Source organism: Emydura macquarii, unplaced genomic scaffold (genome assembly GCF_026122565.2).
Source record: "Emydura macquarii macquarii isolate MOO-44397 ecotype Brisbane River unplaced genomic scaffold, CSIRO-AGI_Emac_v2 contig_2676, whole genome shotgun sequence".
NCBI lineage: Eukaryota > Metazoa > Chordata > Testudines > Chelidae > Emydura > Emydura macquarii.
The window spans coordinates 48,135,562-48,160,035 of record NW_027132813.1 but is presented as its reverse complement, the minus strand read 5'-3'; the positions used below and the strand labels follow the sequence as shown (position 1 = coordinate 48,160,035).

Sequence of the window (24,474 nt, the reverse complement as noted above, 5' to 3'; positions counted from 1 at the left end):
AGGCCTCCCATTAAAACACTAAGGAGAATTATTGTTGTGAGATATTCCTGGTTGTGGCCAGGAGCCCCTTGGGAAGTTTCCCAGTGCCTCTCTGAGCCAGTCTGGCCCTGGGCTTCACCTCACAATGCATCAGAAGCCTGTCACCTCTCCTTCCCCAGGGGCCAGCCTAACTCCCATTATGATAGCCGTACCTGTTTGGACTTGCATTTTTTGGCATATCGTGGTGAGACAAAACATTCTGGTTTCATGCCCCTGCTCTCTGGATTGGCGACCGCCTGCGGAGAGATGGTGCGGTTCTTCATCTTCAGGAAGGAAAGGATGTTATGCACCTCGGGACGGTAAGAGCTATCCGCCATCGTTTTGCCTTTGGCAGCTAAGACACAAGCGGCCATCCAGCGTGCATATTGATTCTCCTGCAACAAACACCCAGTCGTTGGACATTATTGGCTAAATAGCTTCTTGCTCACAAGCAGTTCGTTGTGATCATTCCACACCCAAGATTCAAGCTGTATCGATTAGTTTAGTTTGGACACATAGCTCACGTGGTATCGTTGCTACTCTCTGATTGGGCTAGTGTAACTCAGAATCAGTTTCCCAGTACACGGGTACCTTTGTGAGTTCCAAAGCTGCTTCCCTTGAATAGTCTTGGATGTTTATTTGAAATCAGCTGTTTGGTAATATTTTCCTGCTTGGCAGAACATTCCCATGGGGCCTGACTGAGAAATGCCTTGCATCTGTAGCTCCCATTGACTTTAGTAGCAATTGTGGGTGCTCAGCATATCTGACTCACGGCCATAAACAGAGCAGAAGCAAATTCAATATTTTATCCAAGTAAATATTTGTGGGAAACTGTTTGATACATTCTCCTGGCTCCCAGCGGTGGCTACTGAGCCTAGAGATTAAAAGAAAATGCTTTGGAAGAAAGCGGGGGGGATATTTTTCAAGGGACCTTTTTTGACCAGAATGAAAGTTTCACAAAGAATCATCATTCGAGTCGACGTGTTTTTAATGACCAATTTCTAGACAGTAACTTTCAAAAAGTGTGTGTGTGTGTGTGTGTGTGTGGAGAGGGGGGGGAAAAAAAAAAAACAACACCTCACTTATTTTTTGACTATTCTCCCCACTGCTTTTTTCTAGTGGAAAGAAGCAAGGGGGGGGGAGGGGGGAAGAGAAAAATCACAGAAAATTTCAAAAAAAACCCAAAACATTTTCATTTATTTTGAAACTTTTCATCATGCGCCTACTTGTTTCAAGTGGTTCTAGGTGAGAATAAATGAACGAACTCTGTTTTCTTGTTATTTTATCCTCCCTTCCCATCTGCCCACACCCCATTTGCCTGTTTTGTCCACTTGTGTTTTGTCCACTCAGATTGTGAGATCTTTGGGGCATCTTTATTTATCCATCCAGGGTCTAGCACAGGTGCTGTTCTATGACTTGCCTTCCTAGGAACTGTCATAATAAACATCCAGAATGAAGAATTTGCCTTTTGTCTCATTACTCACATTATCGCATCTCAAATACACTTCGTTCATGCCATCAGCAACAGGAATTAGTAATTTAATTCCAAATTTTCTCCCTGCTACATTTACATCTGGTACAACTTCACATCCTAAATCACAGAGGGACAAAAAGAAATGGATACATGTATTTAGTTACTGTACCTCTGATGTTAACTATTATAGCTGCGAAAGGGCTGTGTTTAATGGATGGTTTTGAGATCAGTGGCCAAGATTTTCAAACATCGGGCCCAAAGTGAGGCACTTAAATGACTGGTCTGATTTGCAGAAGTGCTGAGCACCTGTAGCTCTAAGAGCACCTCGTTTGACTTGCATCACAAGAACATGAACAGTGAGGTCTAAAAGATGCCTGAAATTCTCTACATGGCTCTTAACAACAGCTTAAAGTAGCATTATAATGGAGAGGTGTCTAGTAGAATAACGTAAAAATTTCCAAAAGCACTTAAGCAATTTAGGAGGCTACAGCCAATTTTCAAAAGTGACTAGTTTTGAAAATGGGTCTCTGGCACTTTTGGAAGTTGACCCCAAATCCCCTATTACCAGTTTACTTTTTCCAAGGACAAGGGTGAGAACTTGCCTTAAGCGTACGACATAAATATTTAGAAACAGGAGTGTTGCAAACAGAGGGTCTGATCTTCATAGCTGTAAATTCTCTCAACTTCCGCTGAGTTCAGTGGCCCTCAGCACTTGCAAGTCAGGCTAGAATAAACTAAGAACACCTCCTTTTGGGCTAACACAGTTAGGCTAGGCCTCTTTCTGCAGGTAAAGCCATAGATAGGCCAATATCTGTAAACAGCTACAGGATTAAGTGCTATCACATTTATACAACTTACAGTGAGTTCTTGATTAATTCTTCCACACGATGAATGAAATAGGGTAAAGGAAAAATAAATTCCTACCTTTCAGGTTTAGCTTCTCAATGGGTTCTCCATACCCCGCTTCCTTATTTTTAAAATAAGATACTGAAGTGTCTTTAAAGACAAACCAATATTGCTTGAAGGCTTTTAGTGTTAGCTTCTTGGGCCTACAATTAAAGAGGACGTGAATCAGTTTTATGGCTTATATTGCAACCTACAAATCACTGGGCTCATAGAGTGCTCTCAGATACACCAGCAGAGATCCAGAGTAGCTTCTATGAGGTCATTCATTCACTGACTTGAGAGGAGTTACTCTTGATTTGCACCTGTGTGAATTTCAGAACAAACTCCAACTTGCCCTGAAGTACAGGTATGTTTATACCCAGACTATTGATTAAGGTCCATCTCTGAGTTTTACATCAATAATAAAATATCAAACTCTTCTAAAAAGGCTAAATGAAGTTTTGTCAGATAAATATGCTATTGCTAATACAACATACACATTAATTCCGATGCTCCACCATGGTTTCTGAGGCCTTGTCTTTACTACAAAAGTTGCATCAATTTAACTAAATTAATCTATACTTAGATTGTAAGGTCTCTGGGGCAGGGACTGTCTTGTTATTCAACATTTGTACAGCACCTAGGGCAATGGGGTCCTGGTCCTTAACTAGGAATCCTGTGTGTTACAATAATAAATAATAATTTAAATCCATCTAGTTGAACTATAAACCCTGCACAGACACACACAAACAAGTTTAACACTTGCTTTAAATCAGTTTAATTTAATTCAGTACTTTGCCAATGCAAGCTAAACTTTTTAAACCAGTTTAAGTGCATCTGCATTAGGAAGGAGTTGCAATTATTTAATGAATTGACTAACATTTTCTCCAGGACTGTTCACAACTCAGCCTGATGGTCATCTCATTTATACTAGTCTAGATCATGAGTAATTCCACTGACAATAGATTAGCATAAACTAGTTAGAGTTTATGACAGAGGATCAGACCCAATATGTTTGAAGAAAAAGGATCACTATTTCAATTTAAAAACATAATCTACTTAAAATACTATAGATACTTAAAATAGAGTATTTTTCCATCTAGAAAATTTTGACTTTTTGTCGAATCCAAATCTTTCCAGCAATGTACAATATTTTGTTTTCATTTTTCTGATAGGGGGGAAAAAAAACCCCAAAACCAACAAACATTTTAGAGAAAAGCAGACACTGTTTGTGAAAACTTTTGTTTAATCGAAAGTAGGGATGTAAAAATTAGTTTAATCAAAGATCCGTTTAAATGTTCTCAAAATAGAACGTTTAAATGGTTAAACGCTGGAAGGGGTAGCCGCAGCTGGACAGCTCTTTCTGGTGGGGAAGCGTGGAGCCCAGCGTGGGGGCAAGAGTAGTCACAGCTGGGCTTGCCCCCCCACGTTTGGCTCTGCATCTTCCCCCCCCTTTGTGGGGAGCCAGCCCAGCTGCTGCTCCCCTCTGCCCACCAATTTAAATGGTAATCCGCTGTTTAAAATGTTTAACAGCGGATTACCGTTTAAATGTTTAACCTTTTACATCCCTAATCGAAAGCCCAATTTTCCATCGAAAAAGAAGTTTGGACAGAAAATTTTCAACCAGCCCTACTTATTACTCATTTAAAAAAATGGAGTTCTTGGGACAGACGGGATCTAATTACCCAATATTATCACCCATGTGATTGCAAATATTGTTTTCCTAATATGCTGCAATGACACACACTGTGATTCAACATGATGCATGTGAATGTATTTGTCAGTGCAAACATGTTCAGGATTGCAAAATTGTGTATTTAGCAGTGTAACAAAGCAAGTATTAGTAACAAAACACTACTAGCTTTTAAAAGGAATGTTTTACATCTAATCTGATTTCATGTATCCTTTAAATGCCTTTGGTTTACTGTGTGGATTGATAACATTCTTAATGGTTAAAAATAACCACTAAATGCTGTCTGAAGAAAACCCGCCCTTTTGTGTGTGTGTGTGTGTGTGTGTGTGTGGGTGGGTGGGGGGGGGGAAGACAAACAATCCGTTGCTAAAACTAAGGAACTGATAGAACTTAAAAGGGTTGAGTTCGCTTTCATCTTAACACACCCTGTAAGTGTAATGACTGTTGAATTGATTTCTTTACTGGAAATGACCTGGCAACTTTCAAATGTAAACATGATAGCTATATACTGTAGGTTTATCTGAGCCATTTAGCAAGTGAGGTGAGTTCAACATGATTTGTCAAGAGAACAAAACTGATAAATAATTCCACAATAGAAGGCTTTGTTTCTCTAAAAACTGGGTCTGTTTTGAAACAACAAATGGTACAGTCTTGCAGTCACTCTGAGGTAGCAATTCAGCACAACATTGTACTCATGACCATTTGTAATGTAATGATGGAATTGTATTTTTGGACTATTTGCTTGTGCAGGTTAGATGTTATTAAGTTTGACAGAATTCAATTTTTTAAAATAGAATTTCAACAGACAACAACTTAAATTTTCACAGTTGTGGGGAGCTATGGAGGTTCAGATGATGGGTAGGCCAGACATTAATTATTTAATGACTATAGACGTTGAGATTCAAAAAAATTAAGTTTTATAACCATTAACACACATTGTCCACATCGCATGTCGAAATATATGAAGTAAATAGCTTCAATTCAAACTCTAGGCTGTTCTCAAGTAACACATTTCTTACTTTGCCTATCAGTAAATTTTTATTAGTATCAATAGATATAATTGTTCACTCGTTTGTGTGTGTATGGTGAAATTGATCCTCTCTCAACATTTATCAATACAAATATAATGCTTCAAAGCCTAGATATTATAGACTTTATTTCACCATAGCATTACTCCAATTTCAAACTGGTGTAACTCCATTTGAAATAATTTAAATCTGGTCCCATGCTTGAGTTACCATTTCTAACCACCTGTAATATGTAAATATTTACTATTAAAAATATTAGAAAGAAATGAAGAGTTTTTAGGAGGATTTTCTCCCTAAGTTTTCAGTTTTTCGAGGCCAAAAAAAACAAAAAAAAACAAAAAAAAAACAAATTTAGTTTTGCATTGGAAAAAACAGAAAAATTTGAGAAAAACAGAAAAATTGTGAAACATTGTATTTAGGGAAAAAAGGGCAACTTTTTGTCCAAACAAGTTTTGATGGAAAATTTTCAGCTAGCTCTGTTATGTTTAGGGCCAGATCTTCAGTAGATGTAAATCTGTATAGCTCCCTTGACTGCAATGGAGGTACACTGTTTTGCCCCAGATGAGAATCTGGAAAAAATCATTAAGAAAAAGAATAAAAAAAAAGATAATATGCCAAAGCGTCAGTTACGTAATTTGTTATATAGACTTCTCAGATATCTTCACTGTTCATTGCTATCCTTAAAATCATTAATATTAGTTAGCGATCACTTGGACAGATTTAAAGGGCAATAAAACTAAAGGAATCTTCACATGCATAGCAGTGTTTTTTGTTTCATCTTCTTGTATTTACTCACCTAAATAGCCTGAGATTATCTGCAAGTTTCGGTATGTCTGTAATGTCCTCCTAAGGATAATCAAGAATAATTTCATTACCATACACTTCATAAATAGCTGTCACACCCGTCAGTTCCTGCTTCCTTACCAAAGTTCTCAGGATATAAAGCAAAGGTATTTGATTCAGTGACTTCAGTGGGAGCAGGCTTGGGACCACAAATGACATACCAAAATGTTATCCATTTTTCCACCTTCCAGCGTTACTTCCAGATTGGAAAGTGCAGCTTCCACTTCATCTACTTCACATTCATTTGTGAAATCTTGTGCTTCTGATGATAATGATAACTTGCTTAAGTGATACTGCAATAAAATATAGAGAGAATTGGATTGAAAGGGCTAGTTTATTCCAAACATACTTTAAATATCACAGGCTACCTGTAATGAAAGACTTGGAAAAGAGACCAATTGATTTTCTAGGGCCTGGTGTGGGCCTCCCTAGTGAGGAATTAGGGTGGAATTTCCAGTGACTGGAAACAATAGGTTAGATACAATAGGATTTCTAATGCAATTATTGCCAGAAAGCTTGCGTGGCAATTGCGAATGGGGCTATTTCACTCTTGGATAACTCTACCTTCCGTCAGGGTACCCCAGTTGCTAACAATCTTACCCTGGGCACAGCAAGTATTTCTTGAAAGAGATGTTCTGGTTCACACAGGAAATATGTTGGGGAAGTCCTATGTATGGCCTGTTGGGATGGGGTGTCCACCCCACACAAGGGCTGCAGTGGTTACGGGCGCCCTGGTGGCCCAATTAACTGCCTAAGCCACACCGGGAAGAGGACTCAGGGAGCAAGGAGGGCTAATTAAAAACGAGGCTTAGCTGGACAGGAGCAGGGGGGAGCCCACATAAAGCCCAATAGCTGAGAGCAGTTGGGGGTGAGGCAGGGGTGATGGATGATTCTGAATCCCAATGAAGTCACTCTGGAAACTGAAGGAGAGTCATTTAGGGAGGGAGAATGGATCCAAAGGGCTTGTCTACACTTACAGAGCTGCAGCTGTGCTGCTCTAGCACTTGAGACCCTGCTTACACTGAAGGGAGAACTTCTCTTGTTGTATAGGCACTCCACCTCCCCAGAGGCGGTAGCTACTTTGATGAGAGAAGTTGTCTACACTGGGGGTCAGGTTGGTATAACTACGTCACTCACGAGTGTGGATTTACCCCTGAGCGATGTAGTTATAGGGACATAGGTTTGTCGTGTAGACCAGGGCAAAGTAGGAAAAGAACAGAATAGAGGCAGATAATGATATCAGCAAAAAAGCAAAGCCGAGGAAGGAAATAAACCAAAATGTTATATTTGTAAGATCCCTAGCCAAAGAAATAAGGTTAGGTGATGTAACCCTGTGAAAGCAGCTGATTGGATTAAAAAAAAAGCATCAGGGATATTGTAGGAGCTAGGAGGCTGTGAGATGGTAATCTTCTAGTTGAATGTAAAAACAAAGAGCAAGCTGATACACTGCTAAAAGCGGAAAGGCTAGGAAAAGTTAAAATAGGTTGCCAGCTACCAAAAGTACTTGACTGAAATAAAGGGGGTAATAGATGGAGTGCCATTAGAGCTGACTCATGATGAGATAACCAAAGCATAGGAGAAGATAAAGTGTTAGTAAGTAAGTAAGTAAGTGACTAAATAGTAAATGAGGAGAAAGCAAGCCATCAACAGCTGTACTGATTACATTCAAGGGAGGGACTCTACCTTGGAAAGTCACACTAGGGTTTCAGATATTGAGAACTAACCCAGTGGTTCTCAACCTTTCCAGACTACTGTACCCCTTTCAGGAGCCTGATTTGTCTTGCATACCCCCAAGTTTCACCTCACTTAAAAACTGCTTGCTTACAAAATCGGACATAAAAATATAAAAGTGTCACAGCACACTAGTATTGAAAAATTGCCTACTTTCTCATTTTCACCATATAATTATAAAATAAATCAACTGGAATATAAACATTACTTACTTTTCAGTGTATAGAGTGGTATAAACAAGTCATTGTCTGTAAGAAATTTTAGTTTGTACTGACTTAGCGAGTGCTTTTTAAGTCGCCTGTTGTAAAACTAAGCAAGTATCTAGATGAGCTGATGTACCCCCTGGAAGACCTTTGCATACTCCCACGGGTACATGTACCCCTGATTGAGAAACTCTGAACTAAGTCATATATTCCACCCTTCCATAAGGTGTTAAAGTGCCAATGATATGGACACGTAGTGGCTGTTTGTAAAGGGAAAACAAGATATAGTAAATGTGGGGGAGAGCATTCAGAGGTCAAATGTAGTAACTGTGGTGGTAACCACAGTCTGGCATATAGAGCGTGTATTGCAGCAAGGCAAGCTAAAGAGATACAGAAGACAAAAATTGTAAATGACATACAGGTGAAACCTGTAAGGCAACTTTCAAAGCATCAGGTGGAGAAGAAAGAGACAATCAGCAAAGGAAAAGGGGAATTGCAGACACAGCCTTATTCTATAAAGAATATGATTAACACCATGTAAGGAATAAGCGATGATCTACTAGTAATGAAAAAAAGAAAGGTTTACTGCATTTATGCTAGAAGTGATAAACAGTACATCACAAACTGGGGGGAAAAAAATCAGAAAAAATGAAAATTATAACAAGGGCAGCAGAAAAATACTTGTATGTTAGCAGCTTGTCACTGGATCATAGTCATGAAATTTTGAATGAAATGAATGGTAAAATATGATTAGTAGGGGGATCTCAATCTTTTGTTGGAACGCGCACAGTTTGATAACACATGGTCAAGAACTAACAGAAAATATCCTGGAAATGAAAGCTAAACCAGATGTCATGTGTAGCCAGGAAACATGGTTGGTTGAAATGCTTGCATTTAAAATTCCAGGGTATATTGCCTTTAGGCAAGACTGAAAACAAGGCAGAAGAGATGGTGTTTTTACTTTCATAAGGGAAAGATTAGAGAATGAAGAAGTACAATATACAATATAATACTGTTGAGATCCCAGTGCAAGAGAGTAATATTTCTTTAAGCATTTATAATATCTATAACCCATGTGGCAAGTTAGAAAGTTCAGAGCTACAAGAGATAGTGAAAAATGCTAAAAGACCATATATTATATGCGGTGACCTAAATAGTCACAGTAAACTGTGATGAAGTCAGACAACTGGTAAACATGGTGCCTGCTTAAAAAAGTTCATTGATAGAAAAAATGTAGTGGTTTTAAATTATGAAATCCCAACTAGATTTAATGCAGCAGATGGTAGTTTTTCCCTATTTATACCTGAGAATTACAACAATGGATACTGCAAGTAAATGCAACTGGGAAGTATATAAGGAAGAAGGAATGGGGAGTGATCATTTCTCAGTATTTATTACTTCTGAAGGGCAAGGTAAGACTGAAAGTAATGGAAAATTACCCCTCTGGAATTTTAAGAAAACGAACTGGGAGCTATTTACAAGTAAATGTACTGAATTTGTGAATAATCATTGTGTGAGTGATGACAGAATTTCAATGAAATGTAACAAAGGGATTAATAGCAGCAGCTATTGTAGTCATACCTAGGATATTTAATTACCCCGAAATTAAAAACTCACTTCCATGGTGGAATGAGGTGTGCAAAATGGCAGTTAAAGAAAGGAACAAAGCCTGTAAAAAAAGCAAAAAACTACAATGAATAGTGAAGATTTAATGAAGTATAAAAGAAGTAAGGCAACAGCACAAAGAAATATAAAAAAGAAATCAAAGAAAGAGTCGGAGGAAGTTCTGAGGGCGGATAAACAAAGATACCAAGACATCAGAAATATGCAGGCAAATTAGAAGAATGAATGGAATTCAGACTAAGCTATATCTACACTACAGCATTCACAGTGGCACAGCTGCACTGGTGCAGCTGTGTGGCTGTAGCACTTCTGGTGAAGATGCTCTAAGCCAATGGAAGAGAGCTCTCCCATTGGTTTAATAACTCCTGTCTCCGTGAGAGGTGGTAACTATATCGGCAGGTGAAGCTCTCCCGTTGACATAGCGCTGTCTATACCAGCACTTAAATTGATATAATTTATGTCGGTCAGGAGTGTGGATTATTCACACCTCTGGATGACATAGACTATGTCTACACTACAAATTACTTCGATATAATTTAAGAGCCACATCCCAGGTCTTATTCAACATTGTTAGAAATTCTGATCATGAGAAAGAATAAGTTTTAGTAGAAACTTTCCAAGGGGTAATGACAAAAAACAAAGTGAAGTTTTTCACCAGATTAAAAGACAATTAATTGAAGAGAATCATGATCTATTCTATTGTTGGGGGTAAACATGAAGGTACTATATTGAATGAATGGTTTCGTATACATGAACTTGAGAAAGCTATTGATATCAGCAACAATATATCCGCAGGTAAAGGTAATATCTGTAACAACGTTTAAATCTCTCACTGAAAACAGTTTGAGGGTTATCTGGGAATTATTTAACACTATAAGGGAAAAAGGAGCAATACTGCTAGGGTACAAACAGGCAGTAGTAATTCCAATACAAAAAGTAGGCAAACTATCCAAAAAAGTGGAGGCTTACAGACAAACTGCCCTCACATCCTGTCTGGGTAAAATTTTGGAGAGAATGGTGAACCAATCAATGAACTGTAGGACTGGAAGGCACCTCAAGAGGGCTTCTAATCCAGTCCCCTTGCACTCAAGGAGGATCAAGCATTATCCTGATGATTGAAAGATTGGATGCCTATTTGGAAAATAATGGCATTATAGATAAGTTGCAGAGCGTTTTAGGAAAGGAAGATGCACCACTGATCACACTGCAAAACTGAAATACAAAATAGTATGAGACACAAGGTTCCATGCTATCTGTCTTTCTAGATATTGAAAAGCATATGACGTGCTATGGAGGGAAGGTTTATTGTACAAAGTAGGTGCACTAGGGAGAAAGGGAAGAATTTATGGGTGGATGAGAGACTTGTTGAGTAAATAACTCCTGGGGTAGTTGATTGTGCTCTGTGGATTAGGATCAGGAATGGGTGGCAGAAAAGAGACTCAACAAAGCGTTGAGACACCTCTGGCTGGGGAAATGCATGGGGTTTCAAGTTTTCCAGTGCTAAAACCAAAGAATTGATTTTTACAAAAAGGAAATTTATAAAGGAATGTAAACTATTTGTATGGAGAACAAATAGATGTAGTTAAAAGGTTCAAATTTTTAGGTGTAATATTTGATACTAAATTAGACTGGAAAAATCATATAGACTATGTTACAGATAAATATACAGGAAGGTTTAACCTGCTTAAAAGTCTGGCTGGGACTAACTGGAAGGCAGATAAGAAAACACTTCTGATGGTACACAGAGCCTTAATCAGACTAGTTCTATGGCTGCAAGTTTTTGGGTCAGCATCAAAATCAGATCTTAAAAAATTAGATTTAATACAAGCACAGACACTACAAATTGTGTGCGATGCATTCATTACAACACCTATATGTGCAATGCAGACAGCTTCTAGTGAAATGCCAGTTACACTATGAATGAAACTGCTGGACCTAACTTTCTGAGCCAAAGTTAATGGCAACTGCAACGATGAAAGTGCCAAACAAATTTATGAGGATCGTTGGGAATTTGATAGGCAACCCATAGCCTATAATGTTAGAACACCACATGCCATTTAAGTTGTAGTGTGGCTGCGGGAATTGAAAGACAAGGAAAAGCTGAGTGAAATGAAAACTTTCAGTCATGGGAAAATTTGTTATGGATGGAAAGTCACATGTCCAAACATGGATTTATATTTATTTTATAAACTTAAGGGTAAAAAAGAGGCAGTAGGGATTAAAAATGAAGTGTACCAGTATATAGATGAAAAATAGGAAGAGTAGGGACAGCATATTGTATACCAAAATTGGGAATCAGTACATCTAAAAGAATATCTGACTACATAGCTGTCATGACAGCAGAACTAGTAGCAATAAATTAGATCTGGGATGTATGCCCAGCAGCAGCGGTAATTTTTTCAGATTCAATCTCAGCCCTTATGGCAATAAAAAAGGAGTCTCAGTATGGAGAAGTGATTAAATTAACCAAGTTATATTTCTAATAACAGAGTTAGTACCAATGGGGATACATGTAGCTGTTCGAGGAATTCAAACATCTTAAGGTAAACAAATGACATTATGTGATTTAGTAAAAACACCGGGAAATGGAGTATTATTAAAAAGGTGCTGTTCCATTACCTGAATGACACAGGGCAGAGCGAGAGGCTATACACCACTAAGTATTGAGGAATTATAGTTGGTGGCAGATATAGACCGTTCAGTCAACTCTGCTTCACCATAACAAAGAGAGAAAGAAAAAAAAAAAAGAAGGGGGCTGTAAAGACAGGAACTGCAGTCACTCTGAGGGTGACAGGAGGTGAGGTAGGAAGTAGCCCAGAGATGCAGCAATGAGGTTCAGGACTGTGCAGACCTTGACTGCTTGTTGTAGGGTCTCTAAGCTGGAACCTGTGTAGAAGGCAGGCCTCGGTTCCTGTACTAGCCACTGAGCAGTGGCACTGTTAAGGGGGCAGTCAGAGGAAGGACTGCCTGGGACATTAGGTACTGAGACACTCTGATACCCCGGCAGGGAGGACTACAGTGACTTGGCCAGACGGCCAAGCCACGAAGCGGGAGCAGTCGATTCCCATGTGAGCAAGACAGGGAGAGTGACACAGTGAGCAAATGTTGGAGGGACATCGGACTGGCAGAGCTAATCCGCAGAGGCGGCCAGAAGGAGGTGCTCCGGCAGTGAGTAGAGCACTCTGGGAGGTCGGATTAGATGATCACAGTGGTCCCTCTTGGCCTTGGAATCTATGAACCCATAAAACCTGGCTTCAATCCATACTCTGGGGCAAACTGGATCTAAATTCTGCAGCAAGATTGCAGGACTTTGTGGCAGACTTAGAAATCCATTAAAGTTCCACTTTAAAATGAAGGGGTTTTATCATCGATTACCATTTATTATTAGTATTGCAGCCATCGTAATCATGGACCAGAACCCTAAAGTGCTGTAGGACCGAAACCCTACACCTTGTGCTATTTATCGTCCTGTTAAATTCAAATTCATTTTATGCCATCCCCACATTTTCAGTTTCCAATGTGCTGCAGATTTTTATATGGTCAAAACATAACTGCATTGTAGATGCCATCGGGGGTAAAGTGGGATTTTGACAGCTAGTAAATAAAGCAACACTTGTCTAAAAACTCCTTCTGAAAGAAGCCATTATTAAAAGGCTGTAGGCAGTTAACGCTGAAGAAATGCTTTCTGAAATGGAAAACAGATAGCTGTGATTGAATGTGGTTATAGTTGCTTTAGAAACCGTTACATAAGACATGTGTTGCATGTAAATAATGTACATTGCTTTAATCTGAGTATGAAACCTTTTTACACAATCCAACAATATGTTCCAGGAACAACTCTAAGCACAATTGCAAACAACTACTCAAGTAGACTAATTAGCTCATGCTCTTTCCATTATGGTCATGCCCTAGCTTGTGTCTATCCCTCTTGAGAAAACCGGTTTTGCAACTAAGATCAAGTACATGCCTGTAATGCAGCGAAGATCAACATTTCTTCCTCCGTGCAATCAATTTCTTCTAATAGGATGGCCCACCGGGCTTGTTCATACAGTTGGTTTATTCGCACTGCATCATACTGTAGGCAGAGGATAAAATGTTGCATTCGTTCACGTACGAACTCCTTGTCTAGAGGAGACAATGGGTGAAATGCTAGCCCCACTGAGGTCAATGGCAAACTTCCCAATGGCTTCAGTGGGGCCAGGATTTCACCCAACATGTTTTAATCAGACTAGAAAGCACATTGTTATTGTCTAAAATGCCTGAAGGAAAACAATTAGCTCACAAATGGCAAAAGAACCCAGATTCTCAGCTGGTATAAGCCGGTACAGCTACAATTTATAAGTGGAATTTTGCTAACTTACACCAACGAAGGATCTGGCTCTAATTAATTGTTGTTTAAAAAAAAACAACCACCCAGAACTCGACTCATTATAATTTTTATGTAAGTCCCAATCAATGGAAATGCAGAAAAATCACTGGGGGAAACTTACCAAAGCACTTAAGCAACTTTAGGAGCCTAAGTGTCAGTTTCAAAAGTGACCTGGGCACTTGAGAGTCTAAGTCCCATTAAAAGGCAATGAGACTTAGGTTCCCCAAGGAATTTCAGTGGGAGTTAGGCACCTAAATACCTTTAAAAATCTGGCCCAAGTCCCTTTTGAAAACGAGAATTAGGCTCCTAAGGGTTTTTGCAGATTTTACCCCGATTATTCGTTGCCCATGTGGAGAGCAATGCAGGAAATAAACAAGCTCTTTGGAAAGCCTGGCCACCTCTTTTGGTGGTCTTTGGACCAAGCCCATAAACCTCAGAGCCATATCTTGGCACTGCCACCTCAATGGCCTGGAGCCCGGTCAGGGCTATGCAGCCTGGCGTGACTCCCTGCTCTCAGAGCACTGCGTGTGTCCTGGATGAGTTCAATCCCTTTGATGGGATGCTTCTAAGGGGCTGGAATCTTTAGTGACTCCCTGGAGGGAGGCTGGGGGCAGGTCTCAGCTTTGGAGAGGCAGAAAGGGGACACAGAAAGGAACAGCCCACTGTGATGCAGAACCCTTCTGCCATGCAGTAAGAAAAGGAGGAGGAAACAGAACCCCCAGCGACAACCCCAACAGATAACAGGAATGCACTTGAAGGGGACAATACTAGGGACACAACTCTGGCCTCTCTCCCACTCTTGGGTCTCTTTGGACCCAACCCAACTTCCAGTGAAGCCTATGGGAGCCTTTCCACTGATTTCAATGAAGCAGGATCAGGCCTTCTGATAGGGGAGGGGACCTGGATGAGCGAACAGCCGCGTGGGGTTCAAATACTCAGGGAAGAGAGCAAACTCTTAGCTGAAAGATCCACGAGGAGCAGAATTCACTAAATATTAGACTTCTGAGCCACCCTTAATTGCAATCCTAGCTAAAATGCAAGAGACTTGTGCTGCAGCTCCAGACCACGAAAGCGGCAAACCGAGAGAAACGACAGAAACAAAGAGACTCTTACTTTTGGATTTAGATCAAAGAAAACGTAGTATTTAAAGCGTAAGAGAAGCTGATCGTCCTCCTGGATGCCTTGTTCCATAAGTGACCGTGATGAATCCAGCCAGCTGGAGAAAAAACAAAAAGTCAGTTGTGCCAGGAAAATAAGGTTGCATACAAAGCTACAGAGTAACTCTGTGATGAATGAACAGTCTTGGCTCCTACAAGCACAGGCAAAATTCACATCACCCAAGCACATTGCATTTTTGCATGGGTGCCTACTTATTAAAGTATTTGAACAGAAGAATGACCAGACTGGATCAGACCCCACATCCACCCAGTCCACTATGCTCTTCTCCAGCAGTGGCTAGGACCAGAAGAAGGTGCAAGAAACCCTGCAGTAGGCAGTTATGGGGTATCCTAGTCCCCAGGGAAGTTTCCTCCTGACCCCTATTAGCTAGATGTTGGCTTAAGCCTTGAAGTATGACGATTTTGATCTCTTCCAAAACTCTTGCTTATTATTTTAGCATTTGCTATTATAACTCCCTCCAGCTCCTCTTGTCATCCACAGAAATGTCTAATACCCTGTTGAATCCTGCAAAGTTAAAAAATCTCAACCCATGTTCAACTCTTGAAACACATAAAAAATGAGCCGTTACTGTTCTTGAAATGTAGACTAAGAAAATCTAGTACCTCTCTGCTCACTCATATTATACAGAGAGCAATGTGCTATGGCTTACTGACTTTAAGAACACGAGTAGCCCCACTGACTTCTAAGTGCTTTGCTGACCATCTCTCTAGATGTCTAAATGACTTAAAGTAAAGGCTAAAAACCAGGACCACCATCAGTGTGCACTAGGTCAGCTTTTGGGGTTACAAATCCTGATAGGCCCCATCTAACGAGAGCACCTTGGTGGTCATCTCATGCCAAAGCATGCACCAATATCATCCATCATACGTCAGCAGAGACCTAGGAGTAGTCTTTGTTAATGCTGAAGAGCCAGCAGAGGGAGCACAAGCATAATAATTTTTATAGATCTTATTGAGTAGAATTTGTCTGTTGCCTGCAGTAGTGCACTCTGTAGTCAAGGTGTATTCCTGGGAGGAATTCCTGACTTGCAATGATCCAGAGGAGGAGTGGAGCAGCTTATGTGACTGAAAGCTAAAAAATGCCATTTTCCTTTGTGGGAAGCGCTTGCAGGCTCAGTGATTTCTCCGCCAGTTTTTCTATCGTGGCTGAAGTCCAGGCTGACACGCAGAGAAACATGATCAATGCACGATCTACAGAGATGTGGATCTGTTACAGACTCCACTTATACTGCAACTGCCACTTTGGTCAATGCGCTAGGGATTGAAACTGGGTCTTCCAGAGCTGAAAATGAAAGTCTACAGCAGGGCTTATTGAAAAAATTCCATCAAAAATATTTTACTGTTACAGCCCGTGTTCCCAAGTCTGACTTTTTAGCTCAAGCTGCAGCAGCTCATACTTTTAGCACTGGAGGTCCCCAGTTCAATCCCTGCTGTGTCAGTGAAGATGGCGGCCACCACACATGCCCTCAGCACTTCATTTGAGGAGCCATCATTAATAGACACAGGGCCAAATTCTCCTCTCAGTAACACCAATGAAATCTTACTCACTTCAGTGGCTTTGCAGTGGTCTGATAAAGAAAAATTTAGTCCCAGAGCCTTTTAAAGTTATGTCGCTGATCACTTAAAACAAAATCACGCCCCCCCCAAATGTGGTATAAGGCAAAAAAGTAGAAAAGAGTCAACAAAGCATTTATGGGAAGTGAACCAGATCAAAGGACCCTTTTTAAGAAACCCCACGGCTAAATACAAGAGAGTTACATTTTTCAAATTCTGTTTCATTTCTTAAAAGGTTGAATTCTTTCCAATTCTGCTAAGCGAACTCACGTGCCAAAGAGAAGCCTCCTTACCCTGCATTAAGTTTGGCTTTGTCAGCTAAGGTCCGAGGCTGGTACTTTTCCGCCAGAGTTTCCGGAGAACAGCTGGGATGGCTGAAGGCAAGGATGCTGCAGTTCTGTGCAGTCAGAGGGCCGTCACTGAACCAAGTAACAGTAGAAGAGACTGGTGTTCCATTGACAGGATCATAAATGGGAGTCATGGTTTTACTATATAAACCAGGACTTGCTGCAAGTTAAAAACAGTAATGTATTACGATAAGGGGAGCTGGTCAGGCTCACCATCTTTAGGTTGCCTAACACTTTCCATTATACCAGGATTCTAAACCTTTTCTTTGAGAAGCTCTCACACCTCCATTGTTTGAAGCTGGCCTTTGATATTTGCCAGGGGAAATGTCCTTAGAGTACAGAAGTGCTTTTTCTTTGTCCCATGAAATTCCATTCAGATTTGGCTGAGATACAAAGTGTTAAAAATCAGCAGTTCCAGTCTCTCCCTTGCAGCCTGTCAGAAATCATTGAACACCGCCAAAGCCGGGCTCATGCTGCCGATCCAGCAGCAGCATATGCTGTTTGCACGGCTGAGGCCTTAGTCAGTTCCCCTTTTCATTTGTGTAGGTCTTTCAGAGTCGAGGAGAGGGAAACTTTTTTTAAAAGATAGGAAAATGTGACTGTAAAACCCCAAACAAAGGCATAGAGACTCAAGGGCTGGGATATGACCTGAAACTACTTTCAGATCATTTTTTAAAATTTGGCTAGACTTCAAATCAACACTGTCCCTTTAACTTCTGCTTCCCTGTACACCTCTGTGCCTCCTTCCGTTTTAGCTGCACAACATGAAGAATTGTTTCCCCTTCCTCCACCTTAAAATATTTCTTTTTTTAAAAAAGCCAGCTCAATAAAGTCATCTGGGTTACCTGGGGATCCTGAAATCACTGGAGAGTTGTACAGGTTTAAAATGTCTTCTATGACGGGTTCTTTGTTATTCTTGTCTTTTTTCTTTTTCTTTTTCAAAGTATCTTCCGACTGTTTCAAGAGAGAGAGTTCTTCTGACCGTCTAATATCTACAATGACAAGTGCTGAAGTTTAGGCTACAGAATCTTACAAGAAAATGGCCAATAAAGATCACACATGGCAATGTCACTTGGGACCCCTCCATATTCAGGGCTGTATCCTACAACACAGCTTCACAAAAGCTCGCACAATCCAGCTTCAAAGCCAAGTGAAGACCAGCAATGCAGTGATGCTGAGGACTTTGGAAGTGATAGACTTCAAATGATAGACCCAAAGACCTCAATATATTTACCTTAACAAAGAGACAGTTAAAGGGTGACTTGATTACTGTCTATAAGTACTTACATACATAACAAATATTTAATAATGGACACTTCAGTCTAACTGAGAAAGGTATAAGGTGATCCAATAGCTGGAAACTGTAGCTAGACAAATTTGGACTGGAAATAAAGCGTAAATTTGTAACAGTGCGTGTAATTAGCCATTGGAAAAATTTACCAAGGGTCGTAGTAGATTCTCCATTATGACAATTTTTAAATCAAGATTTAGAAGAACATCCAAAGATCTGCTCTAGGAATGATCCCTTCTGGTCTTGGAATCTATGGTGTGGGTTTTGCCAGGATTTAGCCCTCTTTTTGTAATAAGGTTGATTGCCAGAAGACCATGGTAGAGATACTGCTCTGACTAACACCCACACAACCACCTTTGACCACAGTGGAGGGGCTTCCACCGATAACGTAAAAAAAGAATTAGGCCAGATCTGAAATATACATTTCATTTCCCAATGTATAGCATTTCATTTTCATGTGCATGCTCTATCTTGATTATATGCTACTGATATGAGTGGAAAGTTGTGCTAAGCACATATGCTGTTAGGTACATTCCTGGTACATTGTTTATAAAAGCAAAGAAACTTTACATCATCGGATTCATTCATGCAAAAACCTTTCAAGCTAAATTAATACATGAATCCCATAAATCATTTTTGTGTGAAGGAATATTTAAGTACAGTCAAATGCTGGGTAAGCCATTATGATCTCATTGCATCATAGTTGCTAAGTGTAACAAAGACATTTCACCTCTTTTACAATCCGATGCTAAAAGACTGAACTAAAAATTCCGCTATGGTTAACATGGTTTGGGCTGATACATTTGTTTTACGGAGCTGGGTGTGTTGATCTTTGAATATCTAAGTTAAAATGGGGACTAGGTGTGCTCTCAAATTAGAAGAGCTTGGAGATTACTGGGGACTCCTATTGACTAAAGTTACCATAGATTTGGTATAATTTCAAAACCACTGCTAATCTCTGCTTGGGAGAGCTCCATCATTGGAATACCAGTGGTGCAGTGGCTCAGCTCTGTAGCATGTTGACAGGGCTGTCTGGGAAAGCAGAATGGATGTCCTGGTCTACAAGTTTCTCAAGCACTAAAATTCACTCAAGAATAGTAAAGAAATAAAAACAAATGGGCCTCATCAATTCTCATCTCATTTATGCTACTGTATATTGGGAGTAACTCCACCCACGCCACGGGATGACATTGGTGTAAGGCTGATGTGAGTGCAGCATGGGGCTCAAACTGTTCATTGGACAATGTGAAATGGGTTGGTGGCTTCGAGCACCTACAGCCACCCTCAGAACTCTCACTGGTCAGCGACCGCAGGGGTCACAGGAGAAGCTTCTGATAATATTGCCAGAGGATCGAGGGAAGTAATTATTCCCCTCTATTCGGCACCAGTGAGGCCACATTTGGAGTCCTGTGTCCAGTTTTGGGCCCCCCCTACAGAAAGGATGTGGACAAATTGGAAAGAGTCCAGCAGAGGATAACAAAAATGAGTAGGGGGCTGGAGCACATAACTTATGAGGAGAGGCTGGGGGAATTAGGCTTGTTTAGCCTGCAGAAGAGAAGAATGAGGGGGGATTTGACAGCAGCCTTCAACTACCTGAAAGGGGGTTCCAGGGAGGATGGAGCTAAGCTGTTTTCAGTGGTAGTAGATGACAGAACTAGGAGCAATGGTCTCAAGTTGCAGTGGGGGAGGTTTAGTTGGATATTAGGAAAAACTTCTTCACTAGGAGTGTGGTGAAGCACTGGAATGGGTTACCTAGGAAGGTGGTGGAATCTCCATCCTTTGAGGTTTTTAAGGTGCGGCTTGACAATGCCATGGCTGGGAAGGTTTAGTTGGGGTTGGTCCTGCTTTGAGCAGGGGGTTGGACTAGATGAGCTCCTGAGGTCCCTTCCAACCCTCATCTTCTATGATTCTATATTATGGATCAGGCATCTATAAGGGTGGAGACGCACCATGTGAGTTAGCCTCCACTGGGTACTGAAAATAAATGTCTGTGCTCTCTTCAGAAAGGGCCAGGCCTGCTGTCTGGAACTCGGGTCATAGAGTTTAGGCCAGAAGGGCCCATCAGATCATTTAGAGTGACCTCCTCAATAGCACCACCCAGCTCTGCCCCCTCTTGCTCTCCCCCCCCACCAAGCCCAACAACCGGAAGACTAAACTATTGTTATTTGCTTTAGTACACTGGAGGGAGAGGTGCCCCAACGCCCCGGGCCCTTGCAGCAGCAGGGAAATGATTAAGGGAGATACACCCAGATGATCTTAGCAAGCGACCCTCTCCCCATGCTACAGGGAAAGACGAAAAAAATCCACCACGGTGACTGGGGAGAAATTTCTTCCCCACCTCGAATAGGAGGGGTCCCTTTAAACTTGGCAGGAGTTTTGCGTGAGCAGGGATTGCAGCAGAACACCCAACCCAAAGGACTGTGGAAGCTGTGAAACAGCTGCAATCAGAGCTTAAGGATCCCTTACTGAGGCTTCTGCAGATGTCACCAACAGTCTTGAACACCACCGACGAGAAGCTGGCTTTCAGCCGCACCGTTTTCATGTTGGGCAAACGGAGGCGCAGCATCTTGTGCTGCGTTGTAAAGAGCAGCTTGGCGTCTGCCTGCACCCCGCACTTATCCAGCGTCCAGTGGGTCTTCAGAAGCCAGCACTTTTTTTGCTCCCACCAAAGAGCGTAGTCCGACCAATCGCGTGAGGTTTCTAGGGAAATGTAAAAGAAGGGAATACAAGCGGCGTGATCAGTAACGGACTCGGAAGCAGATTCCACTCAAAAGCCTGGCATCAAAACACGGAGCTCCAGAGCAGATGAACAATGAGAGTTTTATTAATATTTGTACTATGGCAACAACTAGAAACCCTAACTGAGATCAAGGCCCCATTGTGCTAGACATTGAAAGAACACCTAGTAGGAGAGAGTCCCTGGTTCAAGTTCCCTGAGGTGGGAAAGGGATTTAAACAGGGATCTACCATCTCCCAGGTCATTGGCCTAACCATGGGGCTATGGGATATTCCAGCATAGGGCTCCCTCAATCTCACCTATTGCTGCTGTTCCACTTTAATTTAATAATTAAGTATTAATTGGACCAGAGAAAGAGTGAGGGTGATTCTGCAGCCTGGCATTTAGCATGTTAGAGGTGGCAGATCCCTGTTCAAATCCCTTCTCCCCCTCAGGTGGAGGAGGGACTTGAACCGGGGGGGGGGTCTCCCACATGCGGGAAAGAGTACTCAATGTACTACAGATGGTGAGGGAAGTCCTCCTCCTCCCTGCCTGCAGCTCCAGCTGTTTTGTGTGAACTTGCCTGAGCTGGGAGGTGTGTGCTCAGAGGTTGCCTACCAGACTGAGCCCTTGCCCGCAACTTGGGCAGGTGAACACCTCTTCCCCAGTTTGTGACCTGCTCCAGAGCGTAAACAGGAAATAGGTATTCAGACGCCTGTTTTGAGGCAGTAGCTAGCGTGTCTGCTCAGGCAGGTGCCAGGCACTTAGGGTGAGGCTCTCGTACATGCCCAGAAGGAAAAACCTGAGATGCCAAGTGAGGTTAGACTCTACAACAGGGATAGATAGCAGCTGAGTGGGAGTTTTCTGGATTGTAGTGGTGCCCAGGAAGGCAACATAAGCACGTATGGTGGGATCCACAAAGATACCTAGGTGACTTATTTAAGGACAGGAACATAGTTCAGAAGATGTGGGTTCAATTCCCAGCTCTGCCATAGCCACCTTTGGAAAGTAACTTCATTTTTCTGAGCCTGAGTTCCCTGCTTTTCCCCTGGAACTCAGGCACAGAAAAATGAAGTTACTTTCCAAAGGTGGCTATGGCAGAGCTGGGAATTGAAATCACATCTTCTGAACTTTCTCCCACCCTTTGCCTCTCTTAGCTATTTGGTTTATAAGCTCTTCAAGGCAGGGAAGATCTCTCACTATGTGGTCGTACAGCACCTGGCACAATTGGGCCCTGATCTTGGTTTGGGCTTTAAGGTACTACTATAAGATGATATATATTTTTTTTAACTAGAGCAAATATGTAGCTGTCTAATTTAACAGTTTCCTTTAATCCAGAATTCTCTACATTATTGGAAGAACACACTTCTTACAAAAAGCATCTAAATAATGACCGTCCTCAGTATCATTTCCCCAAGCACATCATGAAAATTAACCAGAAATTTAAGATGTTCTTGGATAGATTATCTTTTAAATGAAGGCGTTGCTAGAAAGAGACAACATCTTGTGTTTTACAGCACAGCTTTATGACAGTGCTCTTCCATTGCTGGAAGCATAGCACTCTGGGAAAGACAGAGAATCATGTTTGTGGAGAGTGTGGTGGAAGAAATATCTATTTTATGTAAAATATAGAGACTGACATTTATAGTCAATATTTTTTTCAGGTACAGTTGTCTCTGTAAGCTTCCTCTTGGCCTGTATGGCTCTAACTGCAAGATCTGGGCCCTGGGAAAATTATTTTGGGATGCAGTTTACATTAGCGGCTGGGACACTGGATTGAGACTTGGGAAATCTGGATTCTATTCTTGCCTCTGCCACTGCCCCGCTGTGTGACTGAGGGCAAGTTACTTCACCTTGCTGCCCCTTTGTTTCCTCTCAAACTTTTTGTCTGCCTTGTCTATTGAACGAGTGGGGGAGGAGGGAAATCTACACATATAATTTCAACAACAGCATGCAAATTAAGTCTCTACTCACTGATTTGTTCTACTAATTTGAGCATCACTCCACCAATATGAAGGTCTCCCGAGACCCTAAGTGTAAATTCCTTTTGCTCTTCTTCATACTGATGATCGATGGTGACAAGGAGGTCCCAAGAACTGGATCCATATTCGTTGGAGGAAATCATCTTGACAACGTCTACAGTGAATTCTACGGCTTAAAAGAAATTACAAATCAACAGCTGTTAAAAACACAATGCATTTAAAAAAAAAAATAAAAAAAATCAAGAAATAGATTTAATTAAGGCCCAGATGCAGGCAACAGCTCATAGAGGGAAACAGCTGAAACTTGAGCAGAGGGGTGGCTTTTGCCTCCTCCAGAATCTGCTCAGTCTCATGGAGGCAGACTACGCCCACTGGATTTGAATGATTTTTAGCCTCAAAGTAAGGAGATAATTCTTCACAACCAGGGAGACTTGAACCAGCAAAAGAAAAGAAACAACTGTGCAAGCAAGCTTCCCACCCACCAAAGCAAACCTGCTGATCACGACTTTACAGATGCTATGGGGAAGGCAGTAAAGTTTTCTCACTTTGTCTATGTAAACTTATGAATTCCATTTGATTTTATGAACTCTGCTTATGACTCTGACCTTCAGCATGGACTGTAACTTCCATTTTATGACAGAAGATGTCTGAAAATCTGAAACCAGACCATCAGCCACTGCATAGCTTTACCCAGATGGTTCCACGGGGGTTGACAGGCTGAGTCATTAACTTTTAGCACCCGCTGAGTGAGGGAGAGGGAAACTGAGGGGAGCGATGGTCAATCAATGAGGTGGGTATGATTTCAGGATTACTCACCCCCATCCCAAACACCAGGTCCAAACTGGGACTCACTGCGAGTTGAACCAATGAAATCCTGGGCTATTTCAGAGGACTCATCGTCCATATGGATGTAAAACTGATCACTAACAGGATCCCCAGCTCTGGCATCTAGATACTCTCCCTTCTTCTCTTTACTTTGGGTGGTAGTAAAACCTGTTTGTGTTTAAAACTAGAAAGGCACATTAAAGGCCCCAATCCTGCAATTCTATTCTTGTGGATGGAACCTTGTATCTGGGTTGAGTGGCTTTGACAGATCCCTCTGTGCAGATCCAAGCACACCTGGGCTCTCTGTTGCTGCTCTGTAATCATTTAAGAATGCTGTCCGTGAGCTGGTTATTGGGATGTGCACTGTCTGACTACACTGGGTGAATAGTGGGATGTTCTCTGTCTGGCTACACTGGGTTAAATCAGCAGGGCTATTGGGAAATAAACAGGAAGGCTAAACAATGACTTGAGAGGACACCTCAAGGCACGCTTGGGGTTGTTACAAGGCAGGGGGAGAGCCACTGGCACTGAGGAGGCTGGTTTGACCTCCTACTAAACTGTGTTTGGACAGCAGGGCCCCAAAGCCCACAAAGGGAGAGAACAAAGAACGCTAAAAATGACTCTCCCTCTCTCGAGGTGGGGAGGCAGTTGTTGCTGAGAAGCTGTTCAGTCTCACACAGACACCTGCTGGGGATGTCTGAAGAAGTTAGGCCT

The 24,474-nt window shown here is 41.5% G+C and overlaps 1 protein-coding gene across 3 annotated transcripts in view; it reads right to left on the bottom strand.

The window, feature by feature from the left end:
• Positions 1 to 23,188, bottom strand: part of FERMT1 (FERM domain containing kindlin 1) — a 33,902-nt gene extending 10,714 nt beyond the window's left edge. For all 3 annotated transcript variants that reach the window (XM_067564682.1, XM_067564681.1, XM_067564680.1), the window contains exons 1-11: positions 22,928 to 23,188; positions 20,704 to 20,937; positions 17,792 to 17,938; positions 16,893 to 17,106; positions 14,981 to 15,083; positions 13,466 to 13,573; positions 6,103 to 6,234; positions 5,895 to 5,944; positions 2,417 to 2,541; positions 1,503 to 1,609; positions 192 to 413 (exon numbers count right to left, since the gene is read on the bottom strand). In XM_067564682.1, the coding sequence (XP_067420783.1) occupies positions 192 to 413; positions 1,503 to 1,609; positions 2,417 to 2,541; positions 5,895 to 5,944; positions 6,103 to 6,234; positions 13,466 to 13,573; positions 14,981 to 15,083; positions 16,893 to 17,106; positions 17,792 to 17,938; positions 20,704 to 20,937; positions 22,928 to 23,078 (1,593 nt within the window). In that variant the 5' untranslated portion in view covers positions 23,079 to 23,188. The remainder of the gene's footprint in view (positions 1 to 191; positions 414 to 1,502; positions 1,610 to 2,416; positions 2,542 to 5,894; positions 5,945 to 6,102; positions 6,235 to 13,465; positions 13,574 to 14,980; positions 15,084 to 16,892; positions 17,107 to 17,791; positions 17,939 to 20,703; positions 20,938 to 22,927) is intronic.
• Positions 23,189 to 24,474: the final 1,286 nt, after the last annotated feature.